Source organism: Sapajus apella, unplaced genomic scaffold (genome assembly GCF_009761245.1).
Source record: "Sapajus apella isolate SASKATOON/1434 unplaced genomic scaffold, GSC_monkey_1.0 scaffold97, whole genome shotgun sequence".
Lineage (NCBI taxonomy): Eukaryota > Metazoa > Chordata > Mammalia > Primates > Cebidae > Sapajus > Sapajus apella.
The window spans coordinates 5,358,864-5,385,066 of NW_022437037.1; the positions used below are offsets into that span (position 1 = coordinate 5,358,864).

General features: G+C 50.9%; 1 protein-coding gene across 7 annotated transcripts in view; it reads left to right on the forward strand.

Annotated features, from left to right (window-relative positions):
- FUBP3 (far upstream element binding protein 3) overlaps positions 1 to 25,301 on the forward strand; it is a 58,987-nt gene extending 33,686 nt beyond the window's left edge. For 5 of the 7 annotated variants that reach the window (XM_032257609.1, XM_032257605.1, XM_032257606.1 and 2 more), the window contains 15 exons: positions 232 to 303; positions 1,547 to 1,604; positions 3,639 to 3,801; positions 5,047 to 5,145; positions 7,375 to 7,479; positions 9,465 to 9,567; positions 10,378 to 10,478; positions 13,025 to 13,166; positions 17,525 to 17,685; positions 18,451 to 18,524; positions 18,850 to 18,930; positions 19,062 to 19,138; positions 21,576 to 21,647; positions 22,889 to 23,016; positions 23,968 to 25,301. In XM_032257609.1, coding sequence (XP_032113500.1) covers positions 232 to 303; positions 1,547 to 1,604; positions 3,639 to 3,801; positions 5,047 to 5,145; positions 7,375 to 7,479; positions 9,465 to 9,567; positions 10,378 to 10,478; positions 13,025 to 13,166; positions 17,525 to 17,685; positions 18,451 to 18,524; positions 18,850 to 18,930; positions 19,062 to 19,138; positions 21,576 to 21,647; positions 22,889 to 23,016; positions 23,968 to 23,976 — 1,445 coding nt within the window. In that variant the 3' untranslated portion in view covers positions 23,977 to 25,301. The remainder of the gene's footprint in view (positions 1 to 231; positions 304 to 1,546; positions 1,605 to 3,638; positions 3,802 to 5,046; positions 5,146 to 7,374; positions 7,480 to 9,464; positions 9,568 to 10,377; positions 10,479 to 13,024; positions 13,167 to 17,524; positions 17,686 to 18,450; positions 18,525 to 18,849; positions 18,931 to 19,061; positions 19,139 to 21,575; positions 21,648 to 22,888; positions 23,017 to 23,967) is intronic. The other 2 variants (XM_032257608.1, XM_032257607.1) reach the window with 1 other exon arrangement.
- The last annotated feature ends 902 nt before the right edge of the window (positions 25,302 to 26,203 follow it).

The window sequence follows — 26,203 nt, forward strand, 5'->3', positions numbered from 1 at the left end:
CGTTTCCCCACCTCTCCTCGCCTCTGCTAGAATATCCTCTGCCTATAGGCTTTTCACACAGGCTTTCTGCTGCCATCCTGCCCGAAGAGCGGAGACGGGCTCACTGTGACAACTTGATGTGTAGTGTGTGAGCCGAGCATAACAGTTTATGGGATTCGCGGGGTCATTCACGCCTGCGTGGTTAGATATGGAATGGGGGCTTGTATTCTGACCCTGTTCAATTTGTTTCAGTTATCGGCAGGGGAGGTGAACAGATTTCACGGATTCAAGCAGAATCTGGTTGCAAAATTCAGATTGCTTCAGGTAAGGGCTTTTAAAAAATCGATATCAATTTGATAGAAATCAGTATTTTGCAAAAATGTCCAGATTCGGTACTTTGCTTGTTGCTTGGGTAAGTATATGCGATTGGTGCGTTCCTTGCACTTCTGGAGTTGAACTCCCAAATGAGAACCAGAGGGATCAGAGCAAAGGTGGGCCCGGACATAAGGCCTCCTGTGTGGCTTCTGGGGTAAATGCTCCCTCGGCTCTGTGGCCAGGCATGGCCCCTTCCCAAACACCTGCCACTCTAGGACCTGATGTTTTCTGCACCAGAATGTTATGCCAGACACAGTGGCATAGTGGGACCTGTAGGAATCCTATGGCTTTCGGGTCACTCCTTGACTGCACGCTGGCTCCCCTGGATGTGACTGTCCCTTCCCTTTTTGGGAAGAGAATAGTTGGGGGTCCTGGCTGAATTAGCACTCACTGAACATGTTTTAGGACCTTTCCTAGCTGGGTCCATTTGACCATGCAATATGGAGAGAGATGGAGTGATGAACAATTTTTATTTTATTTATGGTTTTATCATCTGAGTTTGACCTCTTTCCATTGCAGAGGAAGGAGTTTGAAGGACATTTGGCTAGAGAAATGTGTGTCATTTTAAAAGATACTTACTACAGTGTCTTGAAGGCAGTAACTCCTGTTAGCTATTTCTCTTTTATTTTTTTTTTGAAGGATGGATTTTAAGAAGCAAATTTTTAGGAACAAAATTAGGCATCCTGTGTGGTGTTGGAAAGTAACGTGTTTCTCTTGTTAAGTGGCCCAGTTCCACATAGATGTCACTGATCTTTTGGGACGTTCCTGCAGTAACTGGTCTGGTCCTGATGTGCATGTCATTAGGTTCCTTCCAAGTGTACTAGCTTATTAGCCGTGTGCGGACAAATGACCATGAAACTACAGATGGAGAGACTGAGAAATAGCACAATAAAGTGACTTAACTGCTAGCATGTGAGTGGGTCAGAAGTGAGGCTGAGATGTATCAGGACCGACTCAAACCTCTGTTGTGTCCTTCTGGCTTCCCCTGTGGGCCTTGTTTCTACTTCAAGAACCTAGGGTGGAGCTACCAGCTTAATATTCTGTCCACAAGTGGAAGCAAACTGTCTTTTTCTGGGAGCCTGGGCCTCTGCGGGGCTGGCATAGGAAGCCCCTAGAGAGACAGTCTGTACAGGGCAGAGGTGCCTGTGCCCGATGCCCACCAACACCCTCATCTTCTTGATTCTTCTTATAGAGAGTTCTGGGATTCCAGAGAGGCCCTGTGTACTTACCGGAACCCCAGAAAGTATTGAGTAAGTTTATTTTATTTACTTTTTCTTTCACTCTTCTTCCTCCTTCCCCAAATGGGGAGAAATGGAAGGGCAACACTGTTATTGAACACTGTCAATCTGTGCTGCAGTCTGGCCACACAGGCAAATAATTCTCTAGGGAAGAAAATCTGGGAGGTTACTGTGCCAGGGGTTTTTCTGTCACCTTAAATCCAGGAGATATCACCTTTGTTCCAAACCCCACAGCTGTCATAACATCTCCTTCAAACCAGGGTCTCAGGAGTGTCCATTCACCCCACCTGAATGCTCTAATCAACTTACTTCTTCCTTGTTTTAACACCTTCACCTGAGCAGGTCTGGATTAGTAAGCCAGTCACTTGGTGAACTACTGAGAATCCTGGTACCAGGTCTTTTGGCTGGGGCTGATCCTGTTCCCCTTCAGATATTTGTGAACCAAATGAATCAACTCTTCATGACCTTTGCTCTACTCAGAGGGCCATACAGACTGGCCAGAGGATGTCTTGCCTTTTGGCGCCCTTGCGACGGCCCTAAGACTAACACCGCTTTCCCACCCTGTTACTCACATGCTAAGAACCGTCTGCCAGGTGCCAGTCTCATAAATCCAAGAGCCTGCCGGGAAAGGGGAATGTACTGCCTTAGAGCCTGCTCGCTGTCCTTCTTCAGTCTCCGGAGCAGCACTGTATTTGGGGACGGGGTGCTAAGATTATATCTGGCTCAATAGGTAGGGTTGTTTTATTGTTTCCACTTCTCAGGGAGTCTAGATGAGCTGAAATTCCCTTGTTCTGCCATCACATTGCAAGCAGTGAACCAGAATAAATATCGCTGGCAGGTGTGCGTTACAGGGCACACTGGATGGTTTTGCTGGAGTCGAGGCATTTTTCTTCCAACACAGGTTAATCTAGTACACTAGCAAAATATTAAAAAGCTGCCGTAACTGAGGAGACGCACGAAGCTGATCTGTGCACAAAGGCTCAACACTACGAAAGGCAACATCTGTTTCCTGCCTTTCTCTTCCTTCTTCCTAGTCTTCTAACCATTCCTGCTTCGTGTCTACCTAAGGAGCGGAGGCGGTGGGATTCTAACTTTAGGAGGAAACAAACTGCATTTTCTTCAGTGAGCAGCACAGCCAGCCCGTTCAGTGGCTGAATTCTTCTCTATCAGAGAAGCCAAAAAGCAGATTGTGTGTGGCAATTTCGAGAATAAATACGAGCAATAACAGCCAGGAGAAATTCTGGTGCAGAAAAGGCAATCGGCACAACAGATGACTGTGGTAGTCCGGGTTGTGCTGCTGCAACATTGCAGTTTCTGTCCCCCACCCCCCCCCCCCCGCCAAGTAAATCAACACAAATAGTGGGACACGTGACATGCAGGGTCCCAACTTGGCTGACATGGAGAGCTCCAAGCAGGTGTCTGAGTGCGCGGCTGCATCTAGCACCGCCTCCCCTTCCCACCTCTTGGAACCAAACTGGGATTCGTAGCCGTAGCTTAAAAGTCATAGAGCAGTGTGGTTGGTGATGAAGAAGCAGCGTGGAGCATGGGAGTTCAGACAGTGAGTACTAATCCTTGCTTTCTTTCTTCCCGTCTTACTCATTGCTGGCTGTCTCTCCCGCCTGCATTTATTTAACAAATACGTATTGAGTATACTCTGTGAAAGGATCATGTTGGAACAGAGAGATGTAACGGGGTAAAAGATGGTCTCTGCCCCCAGAGCAGCTGTCATCCTCGTAGGAGACGACACGTTTGTGGAGGCACAAGCGTGAGCAGAAGGCAGGCTTGAAAGGGGTGGGGTCTGGCAGTAGCCCGCTCATCACGGCTCTGTGTCGCAGCATTGGTACTGTGGTGTGTGTTGCTTTTAAATTCCAGCCCAGTAGCGTGGCGGATGGCAGAGAGACCTCCGGGTTGTGGGGGCAGGAGCCTGGAGCTGGACGGAGGGCTGCCCTGACTCCCTCCGGTTTTTCCCTCAGTGCTGTTTGCCTGTCTTGCACATGGAACCTTCCTTTAATGCTGGTTCTCTTGTGGTTCTTTTCCCTCCCAAAGACAAGCCAAACGACTCCTGGGGCAGATTGTGGACCGCTGTCGAAATGGACCTGGCTTTCATAATGACATAGACAGTAACAGCACAATCCAGGAGATTCTCATTCCCGCATCTAAAGTGGGTCTGGTCATCGGCAGAGGAGGGGAAACGATCAAGCAGTTGCAGGTATGGCCCGGAGCCTGGAGCGCGCGGCCGTCCTCAGCAGTTCTTCAGCTTCCAGGCCCGGGAGAGCTGCTCTCGGCCGGCATTCCCTGGCGGGGCTGGCTTCCTTCCCCCGTTTGACAGACAGCTTCTGAACATATACCATGGCCATGCCTGATGCCAAGTACTAGGCCAGGTGTGCCCTAGCAGGGGCCCCTGTGGACTTTCAGCAGCGTTTTTGGCCGTGAGCTCTGTGAGGGCTGCTTTTGTCATCAGAGGACCGCATCTCAGACAAAATTGCAGTGTTTGGAGTCAGGGGCCCTGACCCAGCATTCCTCCTCACTAATTGGTTGGTCTTGAATGTGCTCATTTACTTTTTGAAGGTTCAGGGTCCTTGTGTGTCAAAAGGGGCAAGTGCTAGCTTCACTTGTGATGGAGCTGAAATAATCGCCGTTCTTTTCTTTTTATACAAGAGCCTATTAGTGAGTGAATGCTCCATGAGCATTAGCTGCTGTCCCTGCCAGAATCCCTCATCTGAGATACTTGGAACCAAACAGGTTTCAGAATTTGACACTCCCAGCAAGTTCTGGGGCTGTACCCTGAAATGAAATGCATATTTCTATAGCGAAATAGAGTAATACACTCAGAGAAAGGCAAAAAGTATAATGGCATGCGTTCAGTTATGCTGCCATGTTAGTTATAAGCAAACTTTTCTTTCCTAAAAGGGATTTTGCAGTTGCGAGTAGAGGACTGTGGCTTCCCTTCGTGCCCTCTCATAACCCGGTCCTTGGGTCCTGGTTGTAAGGATGGTATCCTAATGTGGACTAAGTTTATTATTTGGGATCCCAGCCTCCAGATTGTAGTCCCCCACTCATTAGCTCTGGATCCAAGGGCAGCATGCTCTGAAGTGGAAAGACGGCAGGACTTCACTCAGTTCCGCAGAAGTTCTGATCGGATCGTGTGAAATGGAGTGTGTGCCCAGTGCATGGCATTCAGTAAAAGTAGCTCCGTCGTGCTTAGCCACTCCAGGGACTGGAAAAAGTAGAAAGAATCATTTTAAGAGATAGTTTTACATATCCTGTTTGGACATGGGCTTACCCGACCTATGTCGGCTCTCACAGAAGCCAGCTTTGTGGCCCGCGTTGCAAGGCAGCCCCTGGTGGTGGGTGGGATGTGGGCTTATGGTGGGTGTGACTGGATCCCATTTTGTGCTGCCCTGCATCCTCATTCATGACAGTGAGGGCTGTGCCGGCGTGTGTTCCCCCACAGGAGCGGACCGGCGTGAAGATGGTCATGATCCAGGACGGCCCATTGCCCACGGGAGCAGACAAGCCTCTTCGTATCACTGGAGACCCATTTAAAGTACAGGTAGGAAAGAAGCCATGCGTTGGGTGAGTCCTGGACATGGGACTATGACTTGTGGTAACCGAGAGCTTTGATCTTCCTCAAGTCATCGTGAAACTGGCTGTTCCGTATCGAAGGGAAACTGTTTTCCTCAACAGAGTTGGTCGATGAAAAGAATCTAGGTTTGTGCTGCCCACAACGAGAGTCCTTAGCTACTTGTGGCTATTTAAATTCACTCAAATTAAATAAAAACAGCTCCTCAGTTACACTGGCCTCATCTCAATGCCCGGTAACACCTGAGGCTGGTGGCGAGCATTCTGGACTGCGCATGTGCACGTTTCCGGGCTTTTGCTGGTAGCACGGGTCAGGTGCAGTTGGTTTTTGTTGTTGCCCTGCGTCATCCCTCCAGGTGCAGTTGTGATTTGCTGATCAGCGGTAGCTTAGATGCAGGCTCTGCTTGGCTGTTATTTGCCTGCTCTCTTCTGGGCTTATTTTGCAAGCTCTTCAGCTGAGGTTGGAGGTGAGCGCAGGTACCAGAGCCACCCAAGTGGCTGTGGCTGTGCAGCCTCATAGCAAGTGTCGTGCACCCTGAGCCTCCCGGGGAGACAGCCCCGCTGGCTGAAAGCAGTGAGGGTTTTGGTTTTAAATCCCCTGCTAGCAGCAGGAATTCAGGTGAGCGGAGGGTGTAGGGTTTTTGTCTGTTCTCAGTGAAACACGAATGTACTTTTCTCCTGCCACCTGCAGTCTTGCCATTGCCACATTCAGAGTAGCTCTGGGGTGATGCTCCTCGGCGAGCCAGGCCACCATCAGCAGCGGGTTTTCTCTGGGAGCAGTGAAGGTTTCTATAATTCTGAACCCTATCCTTCAGCCAAGCTGGTCAAGGTACACCTGTAAAATAACAGTTTTGGAACAGGAGTGAGGGCAGTGGTGGGCACGGTTCTGCCCGGGGACTCCAGTCAGTGATGTGGTCCTTCATTCCCATCAGGCCAGAGTCCCCATGCGCTGCCTCCTCCAGAGCTCCTGGCCTTCTCTCAGTGTGAACAATTGGGTATTTAAGGAGTCGGATTGCCTCTCGCCTTTCCCCACCCTGCTCAGAGTCCAGCCATGGACTCCGGGATGATGGCGTCAGACTCCAGGCCTGTGGCAGGCTGGGGGTGCCCACAGAGTGCCTGCGGCTCAGCCACCCTCCTTCAGAGGCCTTCTTCCTCTATCACAGCCCGATGGTGTCTTTTGTAGGGAAAAACCCCAAGCAAATAACATACCATTAATGTTTCATAAATTTGCAGGAAAATAATTTTAACTTAACGGGTTTTAGTATCTTTTAAATCTTAAAACTGTATTTCACATTGTTTTATTATTTAGGAGATGGAGTCTGCTATATTTACGGCACCTATATATTTCTTCAAACTGCGTAACATTTGCTGTATGTGCAAATGTTAACATTGTGTTATGTGCGTGTGTGTGTGTTTCTTTACCACTGTAATTGGCAGATGTTACGACCCTACCCCTAAATCCTTAAGCACGTATCTCCTCAGAAAAACCAGCCTAAGAAAACTGTACTTCTAACACATCTCATGTCCAGATTTCTCCACATGTGCTAAGGTTTAAATTGCTGTTGGGTTTGTTCTGTTTCTTCCCAGACACAGTTCTCACATTCCCTTGAGTTGTAAGGTACGGTAGGTCTTTAGCGCAGATTCCTGTGTGGCTGGTGCTGGCATGGGCTGGCCGACTTGCAGGGATAGACTTACCAAGTGCATGTTTAGGGGAGAAGGGCAGTTGAATCTGGAGTGCCCCTGTGATGTGAAGTCTTGACAAAGTCCTCTCTGTCATGGACCTGCCCTCAGTGGGAGCTCTCAGACACCCCTTCCTGCTAGAAAGAAATGGCATCAAGAAACACCTAGGTCAATCCACTTTGTTGATCAGAAAGAAAAAGATTTAAACGTTTAAAAACACCTGGGGGCGATAGGAATCCATTTGTGATCAGACGCAGATGTGCTGACCCAACTGAGACTTTTTAAAGAAGAGGGACCCTTACCTGTGTGGACATTTGGGCAGTATAAAGAACATATCACTTAAGAGTTGATGCACACATCCCCTACATGTCCCATAAGCAATAAGTGAATTGTGCTACAGCTGAGCACCTTCTGAATCTTTAAACCCAGCTTAAGAGGTGTTGATCTTGAAATTTCAAGAAAGGTTTTATCTTTTTCCAGGATTTGTTTCTCATAATGTTTTTTGTTTGTGTTTATGCAGCAAGCAAGAGAAATGGTACTAGAGATTATCCGAGAAAAAGACCAAGCTGACTTTCGGGGTGTGCGCGGTGATTTCAGCTCCCGAATGGGAGGAGGCAGCATAGAGGTATGCTTAAATGACAGGTTAGTGGGTGACCAAGATGAGGGTTAAAGTTGTAGGTCCCACTTCCGTTAGCTCTTTAACCTTGAGCAAGTTGGGTAACTTTTGTCTCAAAACCTTTAAGAATTTGCCGACTTCTTAGGGTGGGTGTGAGGGTGGACTGGGTCAGACTCAGCCCGCAGTGAGGAGAGCTGGCAGCATTTCCTGGCACGGGCCATTTCCCCTGGTTTTGAAGTTTGGCTTTAGAGGTTAACCAGTTGCCCAGGTAAAAACCAAAGTTCATATGTTCTTGGTGATGTATGTCATGATTCTATCCAACTCAGCAGCCTGTGTTTATTGATGAGGTTGCAATAGGATCAGAATCTATTCTAGACAATGAAATTTTGTTATATGCAACAACATGGTGGAACCTTACGAACGGTATGCTCAGTGACATAAGACAGATACAGGACAAATGCTGTGTGATTCCACTTAATCTGAGGCAGCTAGAAGAGGCAGATGCATAGAGACAGAAAGCACAGTAGAAGCTGTCAGATGCTGGGGGAAGGAGTTATTGTTTAATGGGTACAGAGTTGTTGGGGATGACAAAATATTTTGGATATGGATAGTGGTGATGGTTACATAACATTGTGAATATATGTAACGTCATTGAATCGTGTACTTACAAGTCATTGAATGATAAATATTGTGTCTATTTGCCATAATAAAAGAAAAATGAAGGAAAAAAAATACATTTTAAAGAACCTCCAGGGCTAGGCATGGTGGTACACGCCTATAATCCCAGTGCTTTGAGAGGCTTAGGCAGGAGTACTCCTTGAGGTTGAGATCAGCCTGGGCAATATAGCCAGACACTGTCTCTAGCAGGAAAAAAAAAAATTCTTTTAAATTAGCCAGTCATGACACATGCCTATAGTCCCACCTGTTCTAGAGGCTCAGGAGGGGAGATCACACCTCCCAGGAGATCGAGGCTGTAGTGAACTACAGTTATGCCACTGCACTCCAGCCTGGGTAATAGAGCAAGGCTGTGTCTCAAAACAAAAAAAGAGCTACCAGTATAATCAATGTGAATCAGTGTGTATGGTGTGTTTATTGGAAAGCAAGATTACTACTTTTCATCTTTTATCTATCTGTAAGGTTTATTCATTTTTGCATTTTGATCATATCTCAAATTGGATGCATTTAACAGTTAAGAATGCAGTCATCAACCACAATATTATTTCTAAAAGGGAAAAATATCCTTTATTATATCATTTCCATGAATGCACTGTAATAAAAACTAAGTTGTGTGTTAAAAAATGTGTCCTGTGCCGGGCATGGTGGCTCATGCCTGTAATCCCAGCACTTTGGGAGGCCGAGGCAGGCAGATCACTTGAGGTCAGGAGTTCAAGACCAGCCTGGCCAACATGGCAAAATCCTGTCTCTACTAAAAAATAGAAAAATAAGCCGGGCATGGTGGCAGGTGCCGGGTGCCTGTAATCCCAGCTACCCGGGAGGCTGAGGCAGGGAGAATGGCTTCAACCTTGAGGGGGTGGGGGGCGGAGGTTGCAGTGAGCCAAGGTTTATGCCACTGGAACCTGGGCAACAGAGCGAGACTCCGCCAAAAAAAAAAAAAAAAAAAAAAAAATTTTTCCTGGCCAGGCACGGTGGCTCATGCTTGTAATCTCAGCACTTTGGGAGGCCAAGGCAGGTGGATCACCTGAGGTCAGGAGTTCAAGACTAGCCTGGCCAACAAGGATGAAACTCCATCTCTACTAGAAATACAAAAATTAGCTAGGCATAGTTGCAAACACCTGTTGTCTCAGCTACTCAGGAGGCTGAGGTGGGAGAATCATTGGAACCCGGGAGGTAGAGGCTGCAGTGAGCTGAGATCTTGCCACTGCATTCCAGCCTGGGTGACACAGCGAGACTCTGTGTCAAAAAAAAAAAAAAAAGTCCTCTAAAAAGACAGGTTTTTGAAAAGTTCTGATGAGGTTTGGTTTCTCTGTACCTAGGTATCTGTGCCTAGGTTTGCTGTGGGGATTGTAATAGGAAGAAACGGGGAAATGATCAAAAAGATCCAGAATGATGCTGGTGTGAGGATTCAGTTTAAACCAGGTGGGTTTTGATTATTTAAAAATCCTCAGTGTTATAAGGATGGTGATAAAACACCTAACAAAACAAGGGCTTGGCTACTGGTTCATGTGTGTTCACCTTTCTCTGCCTTGCAACATTCTGCTGCCAGATGACCAATCTTAGTGTCTTCTCCTGCCCTTCCTTTCTCTCCCTGGATGTATGTATGTAGGTTGGTCACCTTTCTCCAGAATGATTTCCAGGCCTTTCTTTTTTTCTTGGACGAGTAAAATGCATAGTATGTCAGCTTTTGATTTTGCCAAGTAGAATTTAAAAATATATATATATTTAAATATATATAAGTATTAAAAATATGTAAATATATTTATATATACTTTTGATTTTATTAAATTCGAGATAATTTAAACCCACATAAAAAGACAAAACATCTTACAATAAAGGACAGATTTTTAAATTTTATAAATTTGCCTTTATGAGCAAAATTTTCTACATGGTCTGAAAAGAGGAAAACATGGCAGGCTGATTTCCGGGAACTGTTGCCATAGCTCTACTCCATCGCCCTTGGCTTTTTCAAAGTCAAGTTTTGTTTTAGTTCTTTAATGATATATATTTAAAATGGTTATAATTGCGTAAGATTTGAGCATTGACCAGAAACATGTGAAATGATATAATTACACACATTTTCCTATCAACCACATCACTTCCAAAGAGTCCCTGGAGCTGGCGATATTCCTGTTGCCCCTTTTGGCACTGCGGGGAAGAGTATTGATTGGGAATCAGATTAACGTTTGTTTCTTTCTAACGTTGGGCTTTTTTCTAATCCTGGCTCCTCAGACGATGGGATTAGTCCAGAAAGAGCTGCACAGGTCATGGGCCCTCCCGATCGGTGTCAGCATGCAGCGCACATCATCAACGAGCTGATTCTTACAGCCCAGGTGGGTCCAGCTCTGTGGAGCTCAAGTATTTCAAATGCAGAAGTGGAAAGTGCTACCCGAGCCTCCCCAGGCAGCACCACAGAGCAGTCGCCTGGAGACGGTGCAAGTCACATTTTTGGAAGCCAGCAGTTTTCTGCATCAGCCTCTTTCCCGCCTTCATGAGATTTTTTTTCCTGCTCATTAATTACTCTTCTGCCTTATTTACCACAGCATCTAGTTTGCCTTTACACAGTAAGTTTCTAGCTGTTTAAACTATGTGGAGAAATACCATGCAGATTGATCACCAAGTTTCAGATAATCAAGTGTAGTTAATGTTAAACTATGTCCTAGTGGTAGAAAGTACTTCAGAGTCCTCTGATGTCCTGAAGCTGCCTTTATGCACTAGATTTCATGCATATCTTTGGACTGTGAGCCAGCCTGTGTGACAGTGCTCGGAACCTCTGTAACTGATGGCAGGACTGAGGATAAATCTGAGAATGACCAAAACTGAAGAATAAAACAAGAGATTGGAAATTATAGTCCCAGCTCTGACATCAGTCATGTGACCTTGGAGCAGCCTTTGAACCCCTGGGTCTGGTGTTCTCAGCAGCAGACTCAGGCTTTTTACCGGGCAGTGCTCTCCCTGTGATCCCCTAAGAGCCATCTGGTGGTTCTTACTCAAATCACAAATGTGTAGGCCCCCACCCCAGATCTGCTGAATCAGAATTTCCAGGGGAGGGTCTTGGGTCTTAACTGGAGACCCAGTCAACTCTTCGGTTTATAAAACAGCCACTAAATCAAGCTTGTTCAGCCGACGGGCTGCACATGACCCAAGGAACGACATTGAACGCAGCCCAACACAAATTCGTAAACTTTCTTAAAATGTTATGAGATCTTTTTTAGGGTTTTTTTTTTTTCTTAGTTCATCAGCTATCATTAGTGTTAGTGTATTTTATGGGATTGCCCAAGACAAGTCTTCCAGTGTGGTCCAGGGAAGCCAAAAGATTGGGCACCCCTGCTCTAAATGATCGGTAACATCCTTTTTTGTGAGAGTTTGTGAACCCTGGCCAGGTGTGGTGGCTCACACCTGTAATCCCAGCGTTTTGGGACGCCAAGGCAAGCGGATCACCTGAGGTCAGGAGTTCGAGACCAGCCTGACCAACATGGCGAAACCCCATCTCTACTAAAAATAGAAAATTAACTGGACGTGGTGGCTCACACCTGTAATCCCAGCACCTTTGGGAGGCCAAGGCAGGTGGATTGCCTGAGTTCGGGAGTTGGAAATCAGCATGGTGAAACCGCATCTCTACTAAAAATACAAAATTAGCCGGGTGTGGTGGCGCATGCCTATAATCCCAGCTACTCAGAAGGCTGAGGCAGGAGAATTGCTTGAACCCAGGAGGTGGAAGCTGCAGTGAGCAAAGATCCCGCCATTGCATTCCAGCCTGGGCAACAAGAGCAAAACTTCATCTCAAAAAAAAAAAAGTTTATGAGCTGCAGAGGCTGAGATGTTTGGGAGAGAACCTCGTCTTCGAGATCTGTGGCATGCCCAGAAAGTTGGCTGTGCGCTCATGTGCATGTGTGAACATAAATTCCTAAAATTGCCTTGTTTACTTGGCAGTTGTCTCTCATAAAAGCAGAATGCGGGGGAAAAGCACTCCAATTACCTCAGCTTTCTCTGCTGGTTTAGATTCTGGATAAACGTTCAGTTTACTCTTAGTCAACATGAGCAGGTTTTGCCAAAATTTCTTCAGTGTGTTGAAAGTGTGCAGCTTCTCCCTTCCACAAAATAGCTTGACAGATTCACCCTCAACATACAAAAGAGTTTAAATACAGCAGCTCCAAAGGACAGCAGCTGGAATGAGACTTGCTGCCTTCCGAATGAAGGGACTCTTCCTCTGCCAGGTGTTAGATTGAGGTTTTTCTGTGTGCTGGGTGGACAGTGGGAGAATGATTCAGAGACTTCTCCCATGGAGAGGAGGCCCTGGCTGGTTCCCTGTCTCTCCCTTCTGAAGTAGCCCCGAATGCCCACTCTCGAATCTGTTGCTGCTGCTGCTGCTGCTTGAGGGCACAACAACCAAGAATAAAATCCATTCCTCCTCCTTGCTGATCGGAGTGCCAGGTGTCGTGACTCACAGCAGTGCCAGGTCGGGGAGAGTCAGCAGGCTGCGAGCACCTGACTTCCCATAGGCCCAGCATGTGTCCACCGCAAGAAAGAGCGGCTTCAGCTGCAAGGGAAAAACCAGCTCTTGATTCCAGCGAGGAAAGCTCCAGGGAAAGGCTGCTGGGCTTCAGCCTTGGAGTTTGTATCTGCCTGCCTATTTTTCTTGGGTACATTTGAGCTGTTCTTGTAACCACGTGCGTGCATCTGCACACGTCCTCCCCGGATGCACCTGTGATTGGTGTTAATTCTGGTTGGAAAGAGCCTTTCAGAATCGGAAGTGTGGAAAGGTGCTAGGTTCTAATGAGTGGCATTGATTACATCCTGTCACTTTACCTCCTCCCTGGAGAGGGGGAGCAGTGATGCTGTGGCAGTGGCAGTCACTAGAGCCCTGTTATCTTTCCAGGAAAGAGACGGCTTTGGAGGCCTGGCAGTAGCCAGAGGAAGAGGTCGTGGCCGTGGCGACTGGAGCGTGGGAGCCCCTGGTGGCATCCAGGAGATAACATACACGGTGCCAGCCGATAAGTGTGGCCTCGTCATAGGCAAAGGTAAGAGGCAGCCGGGGTTTCACGCCCCCCTCCAGCTGTTTGGCTCGAGGGAAGGCAGGTCACATGGCCATCCGGAACCTGCGGGGAAGTCCCTTTGCAGCCACAGGCTGGGGCTGCCCGGTCTGGGGGCAGTAGCTGCCTTCTGCCAAAAGCCTGCTTGGCGTGGTTCTCTGAGGCTTCTGATGGGCCTGTTGTGAGGAGCAAACTGAATTTTCCACTGTGAGTATGGAGAGACAACAGTAAAACCCCCTGCCTGTTGAGGCAGATGAGGTTGGTGAAAAAATACCCTGCACAAGATGGAAGCCTTTGTCGATCGACTGGTAATTAACTCACCTCCACGGAACTTCGAGGGACGATTAAGATCATGTCCTCGGTGAAAATTCCTTCTCGACAGCGTGTCACTTCTTTCCCTTACCAGATTTCAGTATTTGGTCTTGGTCCGCACAACATGGGAAAATGGTTTCTATCCTTTCTACTGGATAAAAGGATAAGAACCGTTTTTTTTATCATGGCCGCTGTGTGGAGCAAGCCCACATTGATTTATTAGTTGTTTCTAGGCATTTTGGCGACATTAGGAGGAAACCCTCATTCATGGCTACTGTAGCTCCTTCCGGGCCTTCGCTGAGAAACAGGAGAGAGGACAGGCAGATTCCTCAGCTATTGGCAGCAGTTCATCTTGGTCAGCCTTGGGACCCAGAAAGGCTGCTGAGACCAGGACCGAGGCTGTGGGGCCTTTCCCCAGCATGGCAGCAGGACTCAGCTTCCGTGGGGCTGTGAGCCAGGCCTCGATGTCAGTGGGGGACTCCCATGGTCGCTGGGTTTCATATTTGCCTTCGTTAAGTATTTGACAGCCTGTGGAGAAAATAGCCTTCTTTCCAGAGTTTCTCAGATTTCTCTGATCACCAAATAACTCTTAGCTGCTTGAGGCGTGCTTGTATTTCATAGGCAGGACTTGGGGGTGCTTCACCAGCAGAGACTTCCAGAGCTGGGCAGGACAGGAGCCCCCCTACACTCACCTCCCAGGAGCTGTCCTTGTCACTGCTCACGGACCCTGGGTTTTATGCTCTTGCAAAACGCAAGCAACCATGTTGTCTTTTAGATGATGAACCATTCAGAGCTGGTAGGAACAGTATGGGTTTGTGTTCTTTTGCCGGCAGGTTTATGGGCTGATGAGTGTTTCGGGGATATTGCAGGCTGCACCAAAGGCTGCCAGAAGTCGCACACTGCTCAGGCCATCAGCCTGACTGCTGTGAGACTGCGGCTCGTCCAAGCCTGTAGGCTGAGGATTAGCTCTCCAGCTTTCTTGGCCTTTTGCAAATCATTTTGTCAGCGAAGTTTTCATTTGCTTGTGTCTCTACACCCTGACCGAGTGTCGTTGCCTCGCCATGACGTGTCCTCATAGTGAGCCCTTGGTGTGACAGAGAGCCCCTCGTAGTTTGTTCTCCACAAAGTCATCCTGAGTGATTCCTAGAAAACAGTGACGAGAACGAAGCAGTCACTGATACTGTGTCCCATGCTTGAATAGCAGTCTACAGCTCTAATGTCTCAGATGTGGGTGGGTGTTTCTGTGACTGACACACACACACACACACACACACACACACACACACACACACACACACACACACCCCACCCCACCCCACCCTACCCTCGGGGCCCCTGTGAGGCATCTCTTTTCCTTGAGATAGGCGCCTGGGCAAGGGAGAAAGGAGCCCCACACAGTCAGGCCCAGCTTTCCTTGGCCTCTGGCCTGGACAGACATGGAGCCTCCCTGGCCCCTGCTGGATTTCCATGATAAACACGGCAACATTGACAGATAGCGCAGCCAGCCTGCTCTTGTCAGCCAGGCCTTTTTGCAGGTTTGATTAATTGCTTTACGATTTCACATCCAGCCAGGGGGCCACTGGTGGGGCGCTTCTGCCCCCCGTCAGGTAGAAGAATGGAGCGGGCTGCTGAATGAGTCTATAGACAGCCACCATGTGCCAAGTAGTGACCTCATTTTGAAGAAACATGAACTTAAATTAACTCCTTCTGGCCCCACAAGGTTTTGTGGCACCTCCTCACCTTATTATCATGCTCCTGAGGCCTGGGGACGAGGGTCCCAGGGCCCGGCAATGAGGGCTGGGGCCTCAGCTGTCTGGGGACTCCAGGGCTCTCAATCTGAGACACTTGCACCCTTGTGCTTTTGCCTCCAAACCAAGTGAATCTGGCTGGAGTCTGGTAGGATTCCCCCGAGTCTTAGGTGTCCCTGTGAAAATGGTCTCCGTTTTAGTCTCTCTCTTTTTTTTTTTTTTTTGGAGATGGAGTTTTGCTCTTGTTGCCCAGGCTGGCGCTATCTTGGTTCACTGCAACCTCCACCCCCCAAGTTGAAGCGATTCCCCTGCCTCAGCCTCCTGAGTAGCTAGGATTACAGGCATGCACCACCATGCCCAGCTACTTTTGTGTTTTAAGTAGAGACGGGGTTTCTCTGTGATGGCCAGGCTGGTCTCGAACTCCCAACCTCAGGTGATTTGCCTGCCTTGGCCTTCCAAAGTGCTGGGATTACCACCGCACTCAGCCAAGTTCCTATTCTTCATTGCTCTCCAAAAACCATTGCCTAGGAGCCTACTTTTCATGGTGCAAAGAAGATAAAATCCATGGCTTCTGAGTAAAGGGCAGAAGTAAAGATTCCCCAGGGGGAGTTCACACTGGCCCAGAGGCAAATCAGAGCTGTGGGCATTGGCCTGGTGTGCCCCCAGGAAGAGGCGGGTATGGCCAGGGCGGAAAATGTGGGGATGCTTCTCCGAAACTCAGCAGGACTTTGCGGAAATCACAAGCACAACATTTGGTTTTGTTGATTTTTTTTTTTTTTTTTTTTTTTTTGAAACCACCCTAAACTTAACTGACCTCTTCTGCATGTGACCTTATCTGCATGCCAGGGTGTCTTTCCTCCCTTATAAGCACTGCTCCCGCTACCATCAGGAGGGACCACCTGCCGGGGTCTCTTTTTTGCTCCTTTACCCCGGTAGAGTCCTGCCAAGAGGCAGCTTGTGTCTGCTCTTAGCCTCCCCTCCTGCCTGGCCTGATAGGTTGTGAGGCGGGGCTTTTCTGACAGTGGGTGGAGGGAAGCTTGGAGTGTTTGGATGGTTGTGGAGGTGTCTGGGAGGTGGCGCGTGACCTTTAGGGTCCGTTTTGACTGGGCAGGGAGGAGTGGCTGACACTGGCACCTGGTCTTTGCTGTTGATCATTGCGGCCCACTGCTGCCCTTTACCAGCTTTGGAACGGATTGCCTCTTTCTCCACTTTTGCCAAACTCTGCTCCAAGTTATCCTTGTATGGCCGGGCGCGGTGGCTCAAGCCTGTAATCCCAGCACTTTGGGAGGCCGAGGCGGGTGGATCACGAGGTCAAGAGATCGAGACCATCCTGGTCAACATGGTGAAACCCCGTCTCTACTAAAAATACAAAAAATTAGCTGGGCATGGTGGCGCGTGCCTGTAATCCCAGCTGCTCAGGAGGCTGAGGCAGGAGAATTGCCTGAACCCAGGAGGCGGAGGTTGCGGTGAGCCGAGATCGCGCCATTGCACTCCAGCCTGGGTAACAAGAGCGAAACTCCGTCTCAAAAAAAAAAAAAAAAAAACAGAACCCTCTCTCCAAGTTATCCTTGTATGCTGGCTTCTCCTAACAAACCCCCATCCCCCGCGGAGTTGAGCAGAGCAGATCCGCAAGTTCTTCAGAAGAAGAATCCAGCCATTGTTAGCTGCTGGAGCTTTTATTACGCAAATTTCCTTAAGAGACTGAGACTCTCACAGGTTTTTGAAAGAGACCAACTAAATTTTCATTAGCTCTGCTCCACCCAGGCCTCTTTGACCCCCACCCCATCCTTGCACTGCCTGTCTAGACCCATCACCCCTTGGAGGAGGCAGAGTCTTGAGAAGGGTCAGATACTAAAGGCCCAAGTAGGCTCCAGGCATGGTTGGGGCCTGTGGTCATCTATTTGGCCTGTGGAAAAAGTTGCCCACAGCCAGGCTCAAGGTCCCAGTTGTGCCATGGAGGGGCCGTTGGGTCACCGTTCTTGTGCTAAGCAGGGCAGTGCTGTTCCCAGCTAGGCGGGAGCCCCACAGCTGGCCCCCAGGGGTGAGCACCATGGTGTGGACCCACAGGCCTCAGCTCATACATGGGCATCCACATGGAGGTGCCACATGGCATCTGTGGCCTCAGCTTGGCTTTGAGAAAAAGTCCAGCTTCACTCCAAACAGCTGGTTTTGCAAGTGAGAGAGCCCTGGTTTTGTTAGAACCACTTTAGAGTAGAGAGTAGTTCTCTACTGTCAGGGCAAGTGCCACAGTGGCTGCTTACTCTTCTCTCTGTGTTCTGTTTGCAGGGGGCGAGAACATCAAAAGCATCAACCAGCAGTCAGGGGCGCATGTGGAGCTCCAGAGGAACCCCCCTCCCAACAGTGACCCCAACCTGCGGAGATTCACCATCAGGGGGGTTCCCCAGCAGATCGAGGTGGCCAGGCAGCTCATAGATGAGAAAGTTGGCGTACGTACCAGGTCCTTCCCCCACCGGCTTAATAATAGCTGTTTTCTTTTGGATGTCCAAGGTACCAGCTTTTCCCAAAACCTTGTGCTTGTGCCTGTTGGTTCTCACATCACATGAGGGCAGCCCCCTCCTGCTTTGCCGAGGGGGAGGGTCGGCAACCCAGGGAGTGCCAGAGCCAGGCCCAGAAGCAAGGAAGGAATCCTGGCAGGGTGCACCAAGACCACAGCAGCCCAGGCCCCAGAGCTGTCCCCTGCAGGCTTATATGAGCAGCTGGGGCAGCAGCCTCCCACCAGCATTGCCCTGGGACTCTGCTGGCATCGCCCTGGCGGCCAGCCCAGCAGGCAGCTTTCATTGACTCTGGCTTTAGTTTCAGGCACCTCAAGGCAGATAAAGAAAGGGAGTGTTGATGGAGGACAGATGGGCCACTGCTCACCTCAATGGGGACGTAGAATGGCAGAAAGAGCCTTGGGCCAGCCTAAGTTGACGGGAGAGTCAAGCAGGTTGGTCCCTACCCCCAGGGTGATATGCCAGGGCAACTGTGGTGGTGCCAGGTTAGCTGTGTGGTGGTATTTGTCACTGGAGGGCAGGAGCCATCTCTGCAAATGCAGCCTGCTGTGGGAAGGAAGGCTAGTGTGAGTGCACAGGTGCCCTTAGTTCACTCAACTCCAGCCCCCCAAAAGCTGGGTTTTGCCTTGGGGTGGGCCTGGGCAGAGGGCAGAGTTGTTCAGCCAACAGTGGGTGAGAGCTCCCTCTGTGCCGCCACAGGGGACCAGTCTTGGAGCACCTGGAGCCTTCGGACAGAGTCCCTTCAGCCAGCCACCTGCCCCACCTCATCAAAAGTGAGTCTTTCGCATCAGCCTTGCCTGGGAGAATTCACTTGCTCCCAAGAGATCCACTGTCCTCCTTTCCAGCTCCTTCTAGGGAGGGCCAGCCAGGGCCTGAAGTTCTGGGTGTGGGCAGGACTCATCTCTTCTCCTCTCACCAGTGATCCCTCAGCCTATCACTCACTGACTTCAGCAATGGGGTGGGAACCTCCAGAGGACAGAGGGTCTTCCTGTCCCACCGCCCCCTGGAGGAGAGCTCAGTGCCCTGGGGCTGAGGGGGGGGCCGAGCCCTGTGTTGGGGGGTGCTCAGTTGCATTGTGTTTCTTTTACCTTTTCGCAGCACCTTTCCTCCAAGGAGCTCTGGGTGCTTCCCAAACATGGCTGCCAAGGTGAACGGGAACCCCCACAGCACCCCTGTGAGGTAGGTGACCTGCTGTGACTCAGCTGGGGGCAGGCGGGACTAGGGTCCAGTGATGCCTGGCTGGGGTGAGGGAGGGGAGCAGTGAAGAGGGAGACACCCACAGGAACGAGTGACTCTCTTGTCATCCACAGTGGTCCTCCGGCCTTTCTGACCCAGGGCTGGGGCAACACCTACCAGGCGTGGCAGCAGCCCACACAGCAGGTCCCAAGTAAGTGACTCGGGGTGGGGAGTGCAGTGCAGTGCATGCCCTCCAGAAAGGCTGGGGCCCACAGAAGTCAGGGGGCTGAAACGCCCTCACTCCAACTCAGCAGGCCCAGGATGTCCCTCCCAAATGATAAGGAGCCCCCCCCGGGTGGGGCTTGGGGCCGCCTGCAGCCTATGCTGGGGGGTGCGCATGCTCAGAGAAAGGCCCCATGTTTGTGAGGGAAACTGCACAAACCTCAGGCGGGCTGGGGACTGCGGGCTGGCTCTCAGCCCACCTGTCCTCCTCAGAGCTCTGGGCCTCTGGCAGTCTTGTTCCCCACACAGGAGTGGGCCGTGGGTATGGGTTGAGCCAGCTTCTGCCCCTCCTCTTCTGGTGGAGAAGGGCCCGGCTCCTGGCCCCCCAGTTCCCTCTCCCGGCTTTGGGTGGCTGCCTTCCCCTCCCCTCTCGTGCTTCCAGCTCCTGAACTTTTCAGAAACAAACAGTTAGGGAAGGCCCTCTGCTGCATGCTGCCTCTCCAGGTAAAATGGCTGTGAAGGAGAAAGTTCTGGTGGGAATCAGAGCCACTGCCCACTCTGTCCTCACAGCAGCTTCAGGAGCCACCGTTGGGTTTCAGAGCTGGTCTGGCTGCTCTGGCATGGCCTTCACAAAACAAAGCACAACCCTTACCTTAGTACCAGCCAGGTTCTCTTGACTCGTCTGAGTTTCCATCTGTGTCTGGAAAGCCTTCTTCAGTGTCTGCAGATTCTCACAGCACCCAGGCTGCAGGCCGTGCCTCACAGCCTGGCTCGGAGGGCCTGAGCCCCCTTTCTGGGGTTCTGCCACTCAGCCTTCCACAGAGTCCTGAGGCCAGTGCTGTGTGGCCTTAGGCACACGCCGCCTTCTCTGGGGCTCCACTTGTCACATGTAAAAGGAAGGGCTTGAGAGGGAATTCTAAAGTGCTTGCATGCTCTGAAATTGTAGAGTTGTGTTCCTTCCCTTTTTCCCCAGTATTTTATTACGAAACGTTTCAGGCATCATTGAACGCTCCACAGTGAGCACCTGCACACCACCCAGATCACCCTTCCCTTTCCCTCTGCTTGCTTCTCCATGGCATCCGGCCCTGCCTCGTCTCCTCTGACGTCTTGGTGGGAGCTGCGCTCACAGTGCCAGGGCCTTTGGGTACTGTTCTTGTCTGAGGGAATCCTCCAGGCAGCAAGGTGGCCAGGATTGACTCTGGAGACACTGTGGCCTGGGAGGCCATTGGGGAAGATGGCTCCCTGAGGGGGGTGCTGCCAGCTTTGCCAGCTTTGGAGCTGGCAAAGGCCTATGGGAAGAGGAAGGGGGCGCACAGGAGCCGCCAGTGGTCCTGCCACGTTCAGGCAGCCTTCGCCTCGGGTGGCTGAGCTTGGCTCATTGGTTTGTTCAGGGGCTTTGTGGCTGACAGCTGGTTTGGGTTGGTGGAATAGTGTTTGGCAGCAGAGTCCTGCTTGCTGGCGCCCTCTGTGTCTGACGGAAGAGTGCTTGCTGCCTGTCACTCCCTCGTCCTGCCCCTGTGGGAGGAATCGGGCGTCTCCTTCCCTCCTGACCCTGCACTGCGTGCTGCTTTGCACACTCCTCCTCAGCCTGCAGCAAGTGAACTAGCAGAGAAAGCGTTTGGCTGCGCTCTCTGCAGCGGCTCGTCCTCCCTGCCTGCTTCAGGCTGTAGTCCTCACTTGAGACGGGATAGTGAGGGGGTCTTTTGTGAGCCTTGACAGGTGAACACTTGAGCCAGCCCCAACCTGGGCAGAAGGAAAGGTCCTGACTCTGACTCACCGCTGTGGTCAAGTCTTTGAAACTGCTCTTATTCCTGGCAGGGCGCGGAGGCTCTGTTCCCCCAGCTGTTTCTCCGCCTCCCGCAGTCTTCACTGCCTGCACAGCCTAGCGGGTGAACCCAGGGTCCTGCAGGGAAGAGAAGGGCAGGACCACCCCGACACGTGCATCCGCTTTCCCTCTCCCCCACCCCAGCGTGGCCTGAGGCCGGGCAGGGTCCAGCAGCCCACTGGTACTGCCCACCCCTGAGCCGAGTGGCCCCTCTACTTCCGCTGGTCCAGAGACACAGCCCCCAGCCCTTGAGCAGAGGGCCAGGCGAAGAGTGCAGTCAGCAGCCCCTGGAGTCTTTGTCCTGTGGAAGGCTGACTGGGGAGCCCCAGAACAGCAGTGGCTGTGGCCCTTGAGCCCCCTCGGTGGACCCACTGCTCGAGTCTCCATCTGAAAGGGGTCAGCCTAGTCTTGCTGGTTGTCTTGTGAGGCGCCACCCTTACAGTGATCTTAGTTACACCCTCCTCCCAGCCCTGCCAGCTGCCACCTCCTTCCCAGGCAGGGCTGTGGAGCCATGTGTGGCCAGGAGTGAGGTGGAGGAGTGCAGGCCAGGGCCGAGGCTGAGGAGCCGGAAGGCCTGACTGCTTTTGTGTTCTTCGCACAGGCCAGCAGAGCCAGCCGCAGAGCAGCCAGCCCAGCTACAGCAAGGCCTGGGAAGACTATTACAAAAAGCAGAGTGAGTGCCCGGCCCTCCTCACATGCGGCTCCGGCAGCAGAGTCCCCTCCAGCCCGTAGACTTCACAGTCTGAGGCTCACTGTCGCCTTCCTCGTGTGCCTTGAGCTCATTGTTTCTTCATCCTGCACCCCGGCACCCGCCTGCCTGTCTCTGTCGGGAGCCTGGGCGTAGTCAGTCAGTGACCGCAGGCTGCCCTGCTGCCCGGCACAGACCTGCCATCCTCTCCTCCATTCTCCCCCTGCTGGGTCCAGCAGCATTTAGAGGTGGGCATGGTGCCTGGAAGCGTGGTCTCCTTAGGGACTGAATGATTCCAGCTGGGTGCTGCCAGGCCGGCAGACAGATCCCCCGGGCATCTTGTTCTCAGTCTCGGTGCTTCAGGGCAGATGAGAGGAGAGGCGGAGACTCAGGGAAGCGGGCCTCACATGGGCACTGGAGCTGGGTGCTTAGTTTCTCCTCTTAAGTAGGCCCATTTTCTAACTACCAGAAACGAAACCAGCCTTCGGAGCAGGGCACGGGACCCAGCAAGCCGAGGGTCTCCGGGGAGTCATCTAAAATTAGTACCAAATTCTGGACAGATTCCACAGTGACTAGACTGGAGGACTGGGGTCTTGTTTAAAGAGGAATCTCGCATGCCTGGTGTCTGGAGGGTGTTTCCTGCTGGTTGGAAGAGATGGGGTTGAAGGCCACCAGAGAAATGGTCCCCCTAGTGTTGGAATCATCGCCAGGTTCATGGCCCTTCTAGGGGCTGGAGGTGGAAGTGTTGAGTCATTGTCACCTGGGGACCTGGTGCGAGCTCAGCTGCCCAGTCTTCCCCAAATCCCAGTTCCCAGCCTGTGTTTCAAGCTGTTCACGGGATTTGGACGCCATCACAGGTACCCAGGCTAGGCACTCCCGTCCTCCCCGCCCCCAATCCCAGAATCCCCCCTTCTCTCTCTGTCATGGGCCCCTGGGAGCTGACGGGGCAGGCAGGCAGATGCGGAGAATGCACTTCCGCAGAGAAGGCAGACGTGAGGATTGGTCTTCACAGGCGGAGCAGGGGACCGGCAGCAAAGGCTAACAGCACCTTTTGTAGCAAGCACTCCTGCAGCACCAGCTGCGCGCACCGCAGCCTCCCGGCCTTCCTACCTTCCGGCATCCGGAGGGAGAGCCTCCAGAGAGTGGATGCCCAGGGCCGTCGGGAAGGGCCCCTGCCCCGTGCGCCCTCACTCCCGTTAACCTGCGTTTCCTCCTTTGTCAACCAGGTCACGCTGCCAGCACGGCTCCTCAGGCCAGCTCCCCGCCGGACTACACAATGGCCTGGGCGGAATATTACAGACAGCAGGTCGCTTTCTACGGGCAGACATTAGGGCAGGCGCAGGCCCACAGCCAGGTCTGTAGCTAATCACCGGCACCGCGCCACTCCCCAGCCCCAAGCCCCTGCTCTCCAGCCTCTTGTTTCCTGACCCCGGGGCGAGAGCACTGGGCTAGGAGGAGCCCCTGGGCCCATTGCTCCTCAGTGAGGCTGCCTCCGCCGAGAGCCCAGCTCCAGTCCCCGCCCCGTCCCTCCTCGCCCCAGGGAAGGAGTTAAGTAGGGGGATTGGTGGTGCAGCCCCTGCGAGGAAGTGCCTGATCTTTCCTCAAGTCCAGGCCCCAGACCTCAGGGCTAAGTAGTCTCTCTCTCTCTCTAAGCCTCAGTTTCCCTAACTGTAAAGGGCCGAGTGCAAATGGTGTGCCCTAGCAGCTGCTCTCGAGGAGGGTGGAGTGGCCAGGCCGTCAGCCATGCCCCGAAGCAGTAGGAGGCAGTGGGGGGGGGGCGGAGGGGGGGAGTCCAGCTCTCCTCTCCTGCGCAGAACCTAGAGGGTTCTGTTCAGAGGCCAAAAACGGATTTCTTATTAAAGAAGGGAAGACGTCCAAACGTTCCCACAGGGCATATTTCCCACCTGATGCCAGTCAGGTCCTCATGGATAACATTTCAGTTACCTCCTGGCCCTGGACTCAGCTGGTTGGGCCTCCCACTGCCAAATTGGCTCTCTGGGTCTGGTCCTGGGGAAACAGGTGTCAGGGCTGGTGGCGACGGAGAAGCGCCGCTCACACTGTTCGCTCCTCCCTGCCCTGAGTCCCCAGCAGAGAGAGGAGCCCAAGACCTCCTCTTCAACAGAGCAGTTTTGTCTGGACCAGCTCCCGTGACGAGAGACCGAGGGAGGTGCCGAGACTCGGCCCTGTTTGTGCGTGCAGGTGCCCGTGTGGAGCCAACGGGCAGAGGGTGACCCGTCACCTCCCCACTGACACCCAGACTTGAGAAGCCGCCATCACAGACTAACTCCTTCCCTTGCGCCCACAGGAGCAGTAGGACAGCGTCCTTGCGGCCGCCTTCCCCTCGAATCATGGTGAAAGGAAACCTGTTTGTAACAGAGGTTTTTAGATGTGCAGACCTTTTGATGAAGAACCTTTGTTTTGTTCTGTGAAACACTATATTTAGATTAACGGAACTTTTCTAAAAACCGGGAAAATTAGTTACTAAAAATTGCTGATCATTTTTGTTTGTGATTTCAAGTGTGTAAGCTCCGGGGCTCTCTTTGGAGCAATAGCTGCAAGTTCAGGCACGAGCGCGCCTCAGAGCTGTGACATTTCAACACGAAGCTTTTGCTTGGATTTTGTTTTTGTTTCATGTCCTTTTTATTTGCAGTTTTTTCTGTTGCAACAGAAAGTGGCTTGGAAGTCTTAGGTGGTATGTAACAAATTCTTTTTAAAAATTTTAAAGCAGTATTTAAGTATTCTTAAATGTGTACATTCATTAAATGTTTTACTTCTAATTTCTTGTACCTTGGCTGTCTGGTTTTATTGCATTTTTTAAAAAACTGAACTATTATGTATTGTAATTAATTATGTGAATTCTGAATTGAGACAGATAATTGTATTGCTGTCCAACAGGGTTGGGAGGGGCATTTTCTAGGGTTTGTATAATTTCTAGAGTTCTAAAGGGGGAATGTAAAAATGTGTTCATGTGTTTAGCATACGTTTCTTTTCATGTCTCCATTACCAGTTGCAATTGTGTATCTAAGACCTCCAAGCTTGTTTTTAAAACAAAACAAAAAACCTTTCTCTATTCTCTCAGAAATATAAATACTGTTATTTTTAATATTAAGAAATTCAATATAACTTTTAACAAACACTGTGGAACATTAAACCGTATAAAAACGTAGTTAACTATTTTTTAATTCCAAGGTGTTGTTTGCTTTTTTCTTTTAAATATTTTCTTAATATTTTGTCAGATTAACTAGATGAATAAATAAATCTAGTATTAACCTCAGTATGAATTAAATAAGTTTGATTTAATAAAAGGGATAATATGATTTCCAATGTTTACTGTAGTTTATCTTGTACAGATAACATGTATTTTTAAAGGAAAAAAAACGGAATTGAAGCTATTTTTTCTTGCATTTCTAATTGACCTGAGGGACATTCCGTTCGAAATGTACTGAAGTTACAGTTTCTGGTTTTTTCTCCTTATTTTTCTTATAATGCTTGAAATGTCTAACTATTAAAAAAGACAATTGAAAAATGTTATGCATGTATGTGGTTTTTAAAAAAAGAAAGTGTTCTTTTTATTTGACTGACAATTCATTTTACACTCTATATAATAAAATTTCCACAAGACATCTTGTGGGCAAAGTCTTTCTGGCCTGTTTGCTTTCCATTCGTGGGTTCGTCCTCTTGCCCTGCCCACTGCCACGGAGAGGGAAAGAGGGTTCCGGCGGGCCTCGCCCATCTCTTGCACCATGCCAGCCCGCCTTCGCCGGCGCACAGCCTACATGTCTAGCTATGTCGTTAAGCTAATTTCATTTTAATGGCTTTGTATGATTTGACAGCTTGACTTGAGAGAGGTGGTTGAGATCAGCTCCTCTTTCCTGTCACAGCCAAGCCTCTAAGTGAGAAGTCAGTACAGGAGTGTCATCGGATGGAGCTGGGAGATTCATCGAAGGGCGTGCAGCGGGTCAGCCGGCTTCTGCCACTGACTGGGCGGCCCCTTGCCCTCCGCCGCTCCCCTTCCCAGCCTGCCCAGGCACGCACACTCACCGGTGTAGGTGGGCTGCCCTAGGCCTGGCGGGGTGTCCCTGGCCTGGTGGGGTGTCCCTGGCTGTTGCTGCCTGACACCCCCGCCTCCTTGTCCCCAGCCTCACCTGTGGCTCTGGTGGTGGCGCTTTCTCACTCTCAGCCCCGTGCCCCCGGTGGGACCCCAGGTTGCCAGGAGGACTGGGAAGCGTCAGCACATGTGCTGGTTCTCTGCTGTCCTTTCATAAAGACACTAACGAGGCATCCTTCCCCAGAGGTGTTAAGTTACAGGCTGTGGTCATGGGATTCATGGGGACAGGGTCGGCCCCAGACTTGGAAGGACATTAAGGAATAAACAACATCAGCCTCGCCTTTTTTTTCCCTTCTTTCCCGTCAGTTGGGGTGACTGACTGGCTTTGAGCAGTGTCTGCTTTCATGTCTGAGGGCCCCTGCCTTGGCCCTCAGCCTTTCTGTGTGGGCCGCCTCTACTTAGATGCAGGGTGCTGTCTCCATCCTGATCAGGG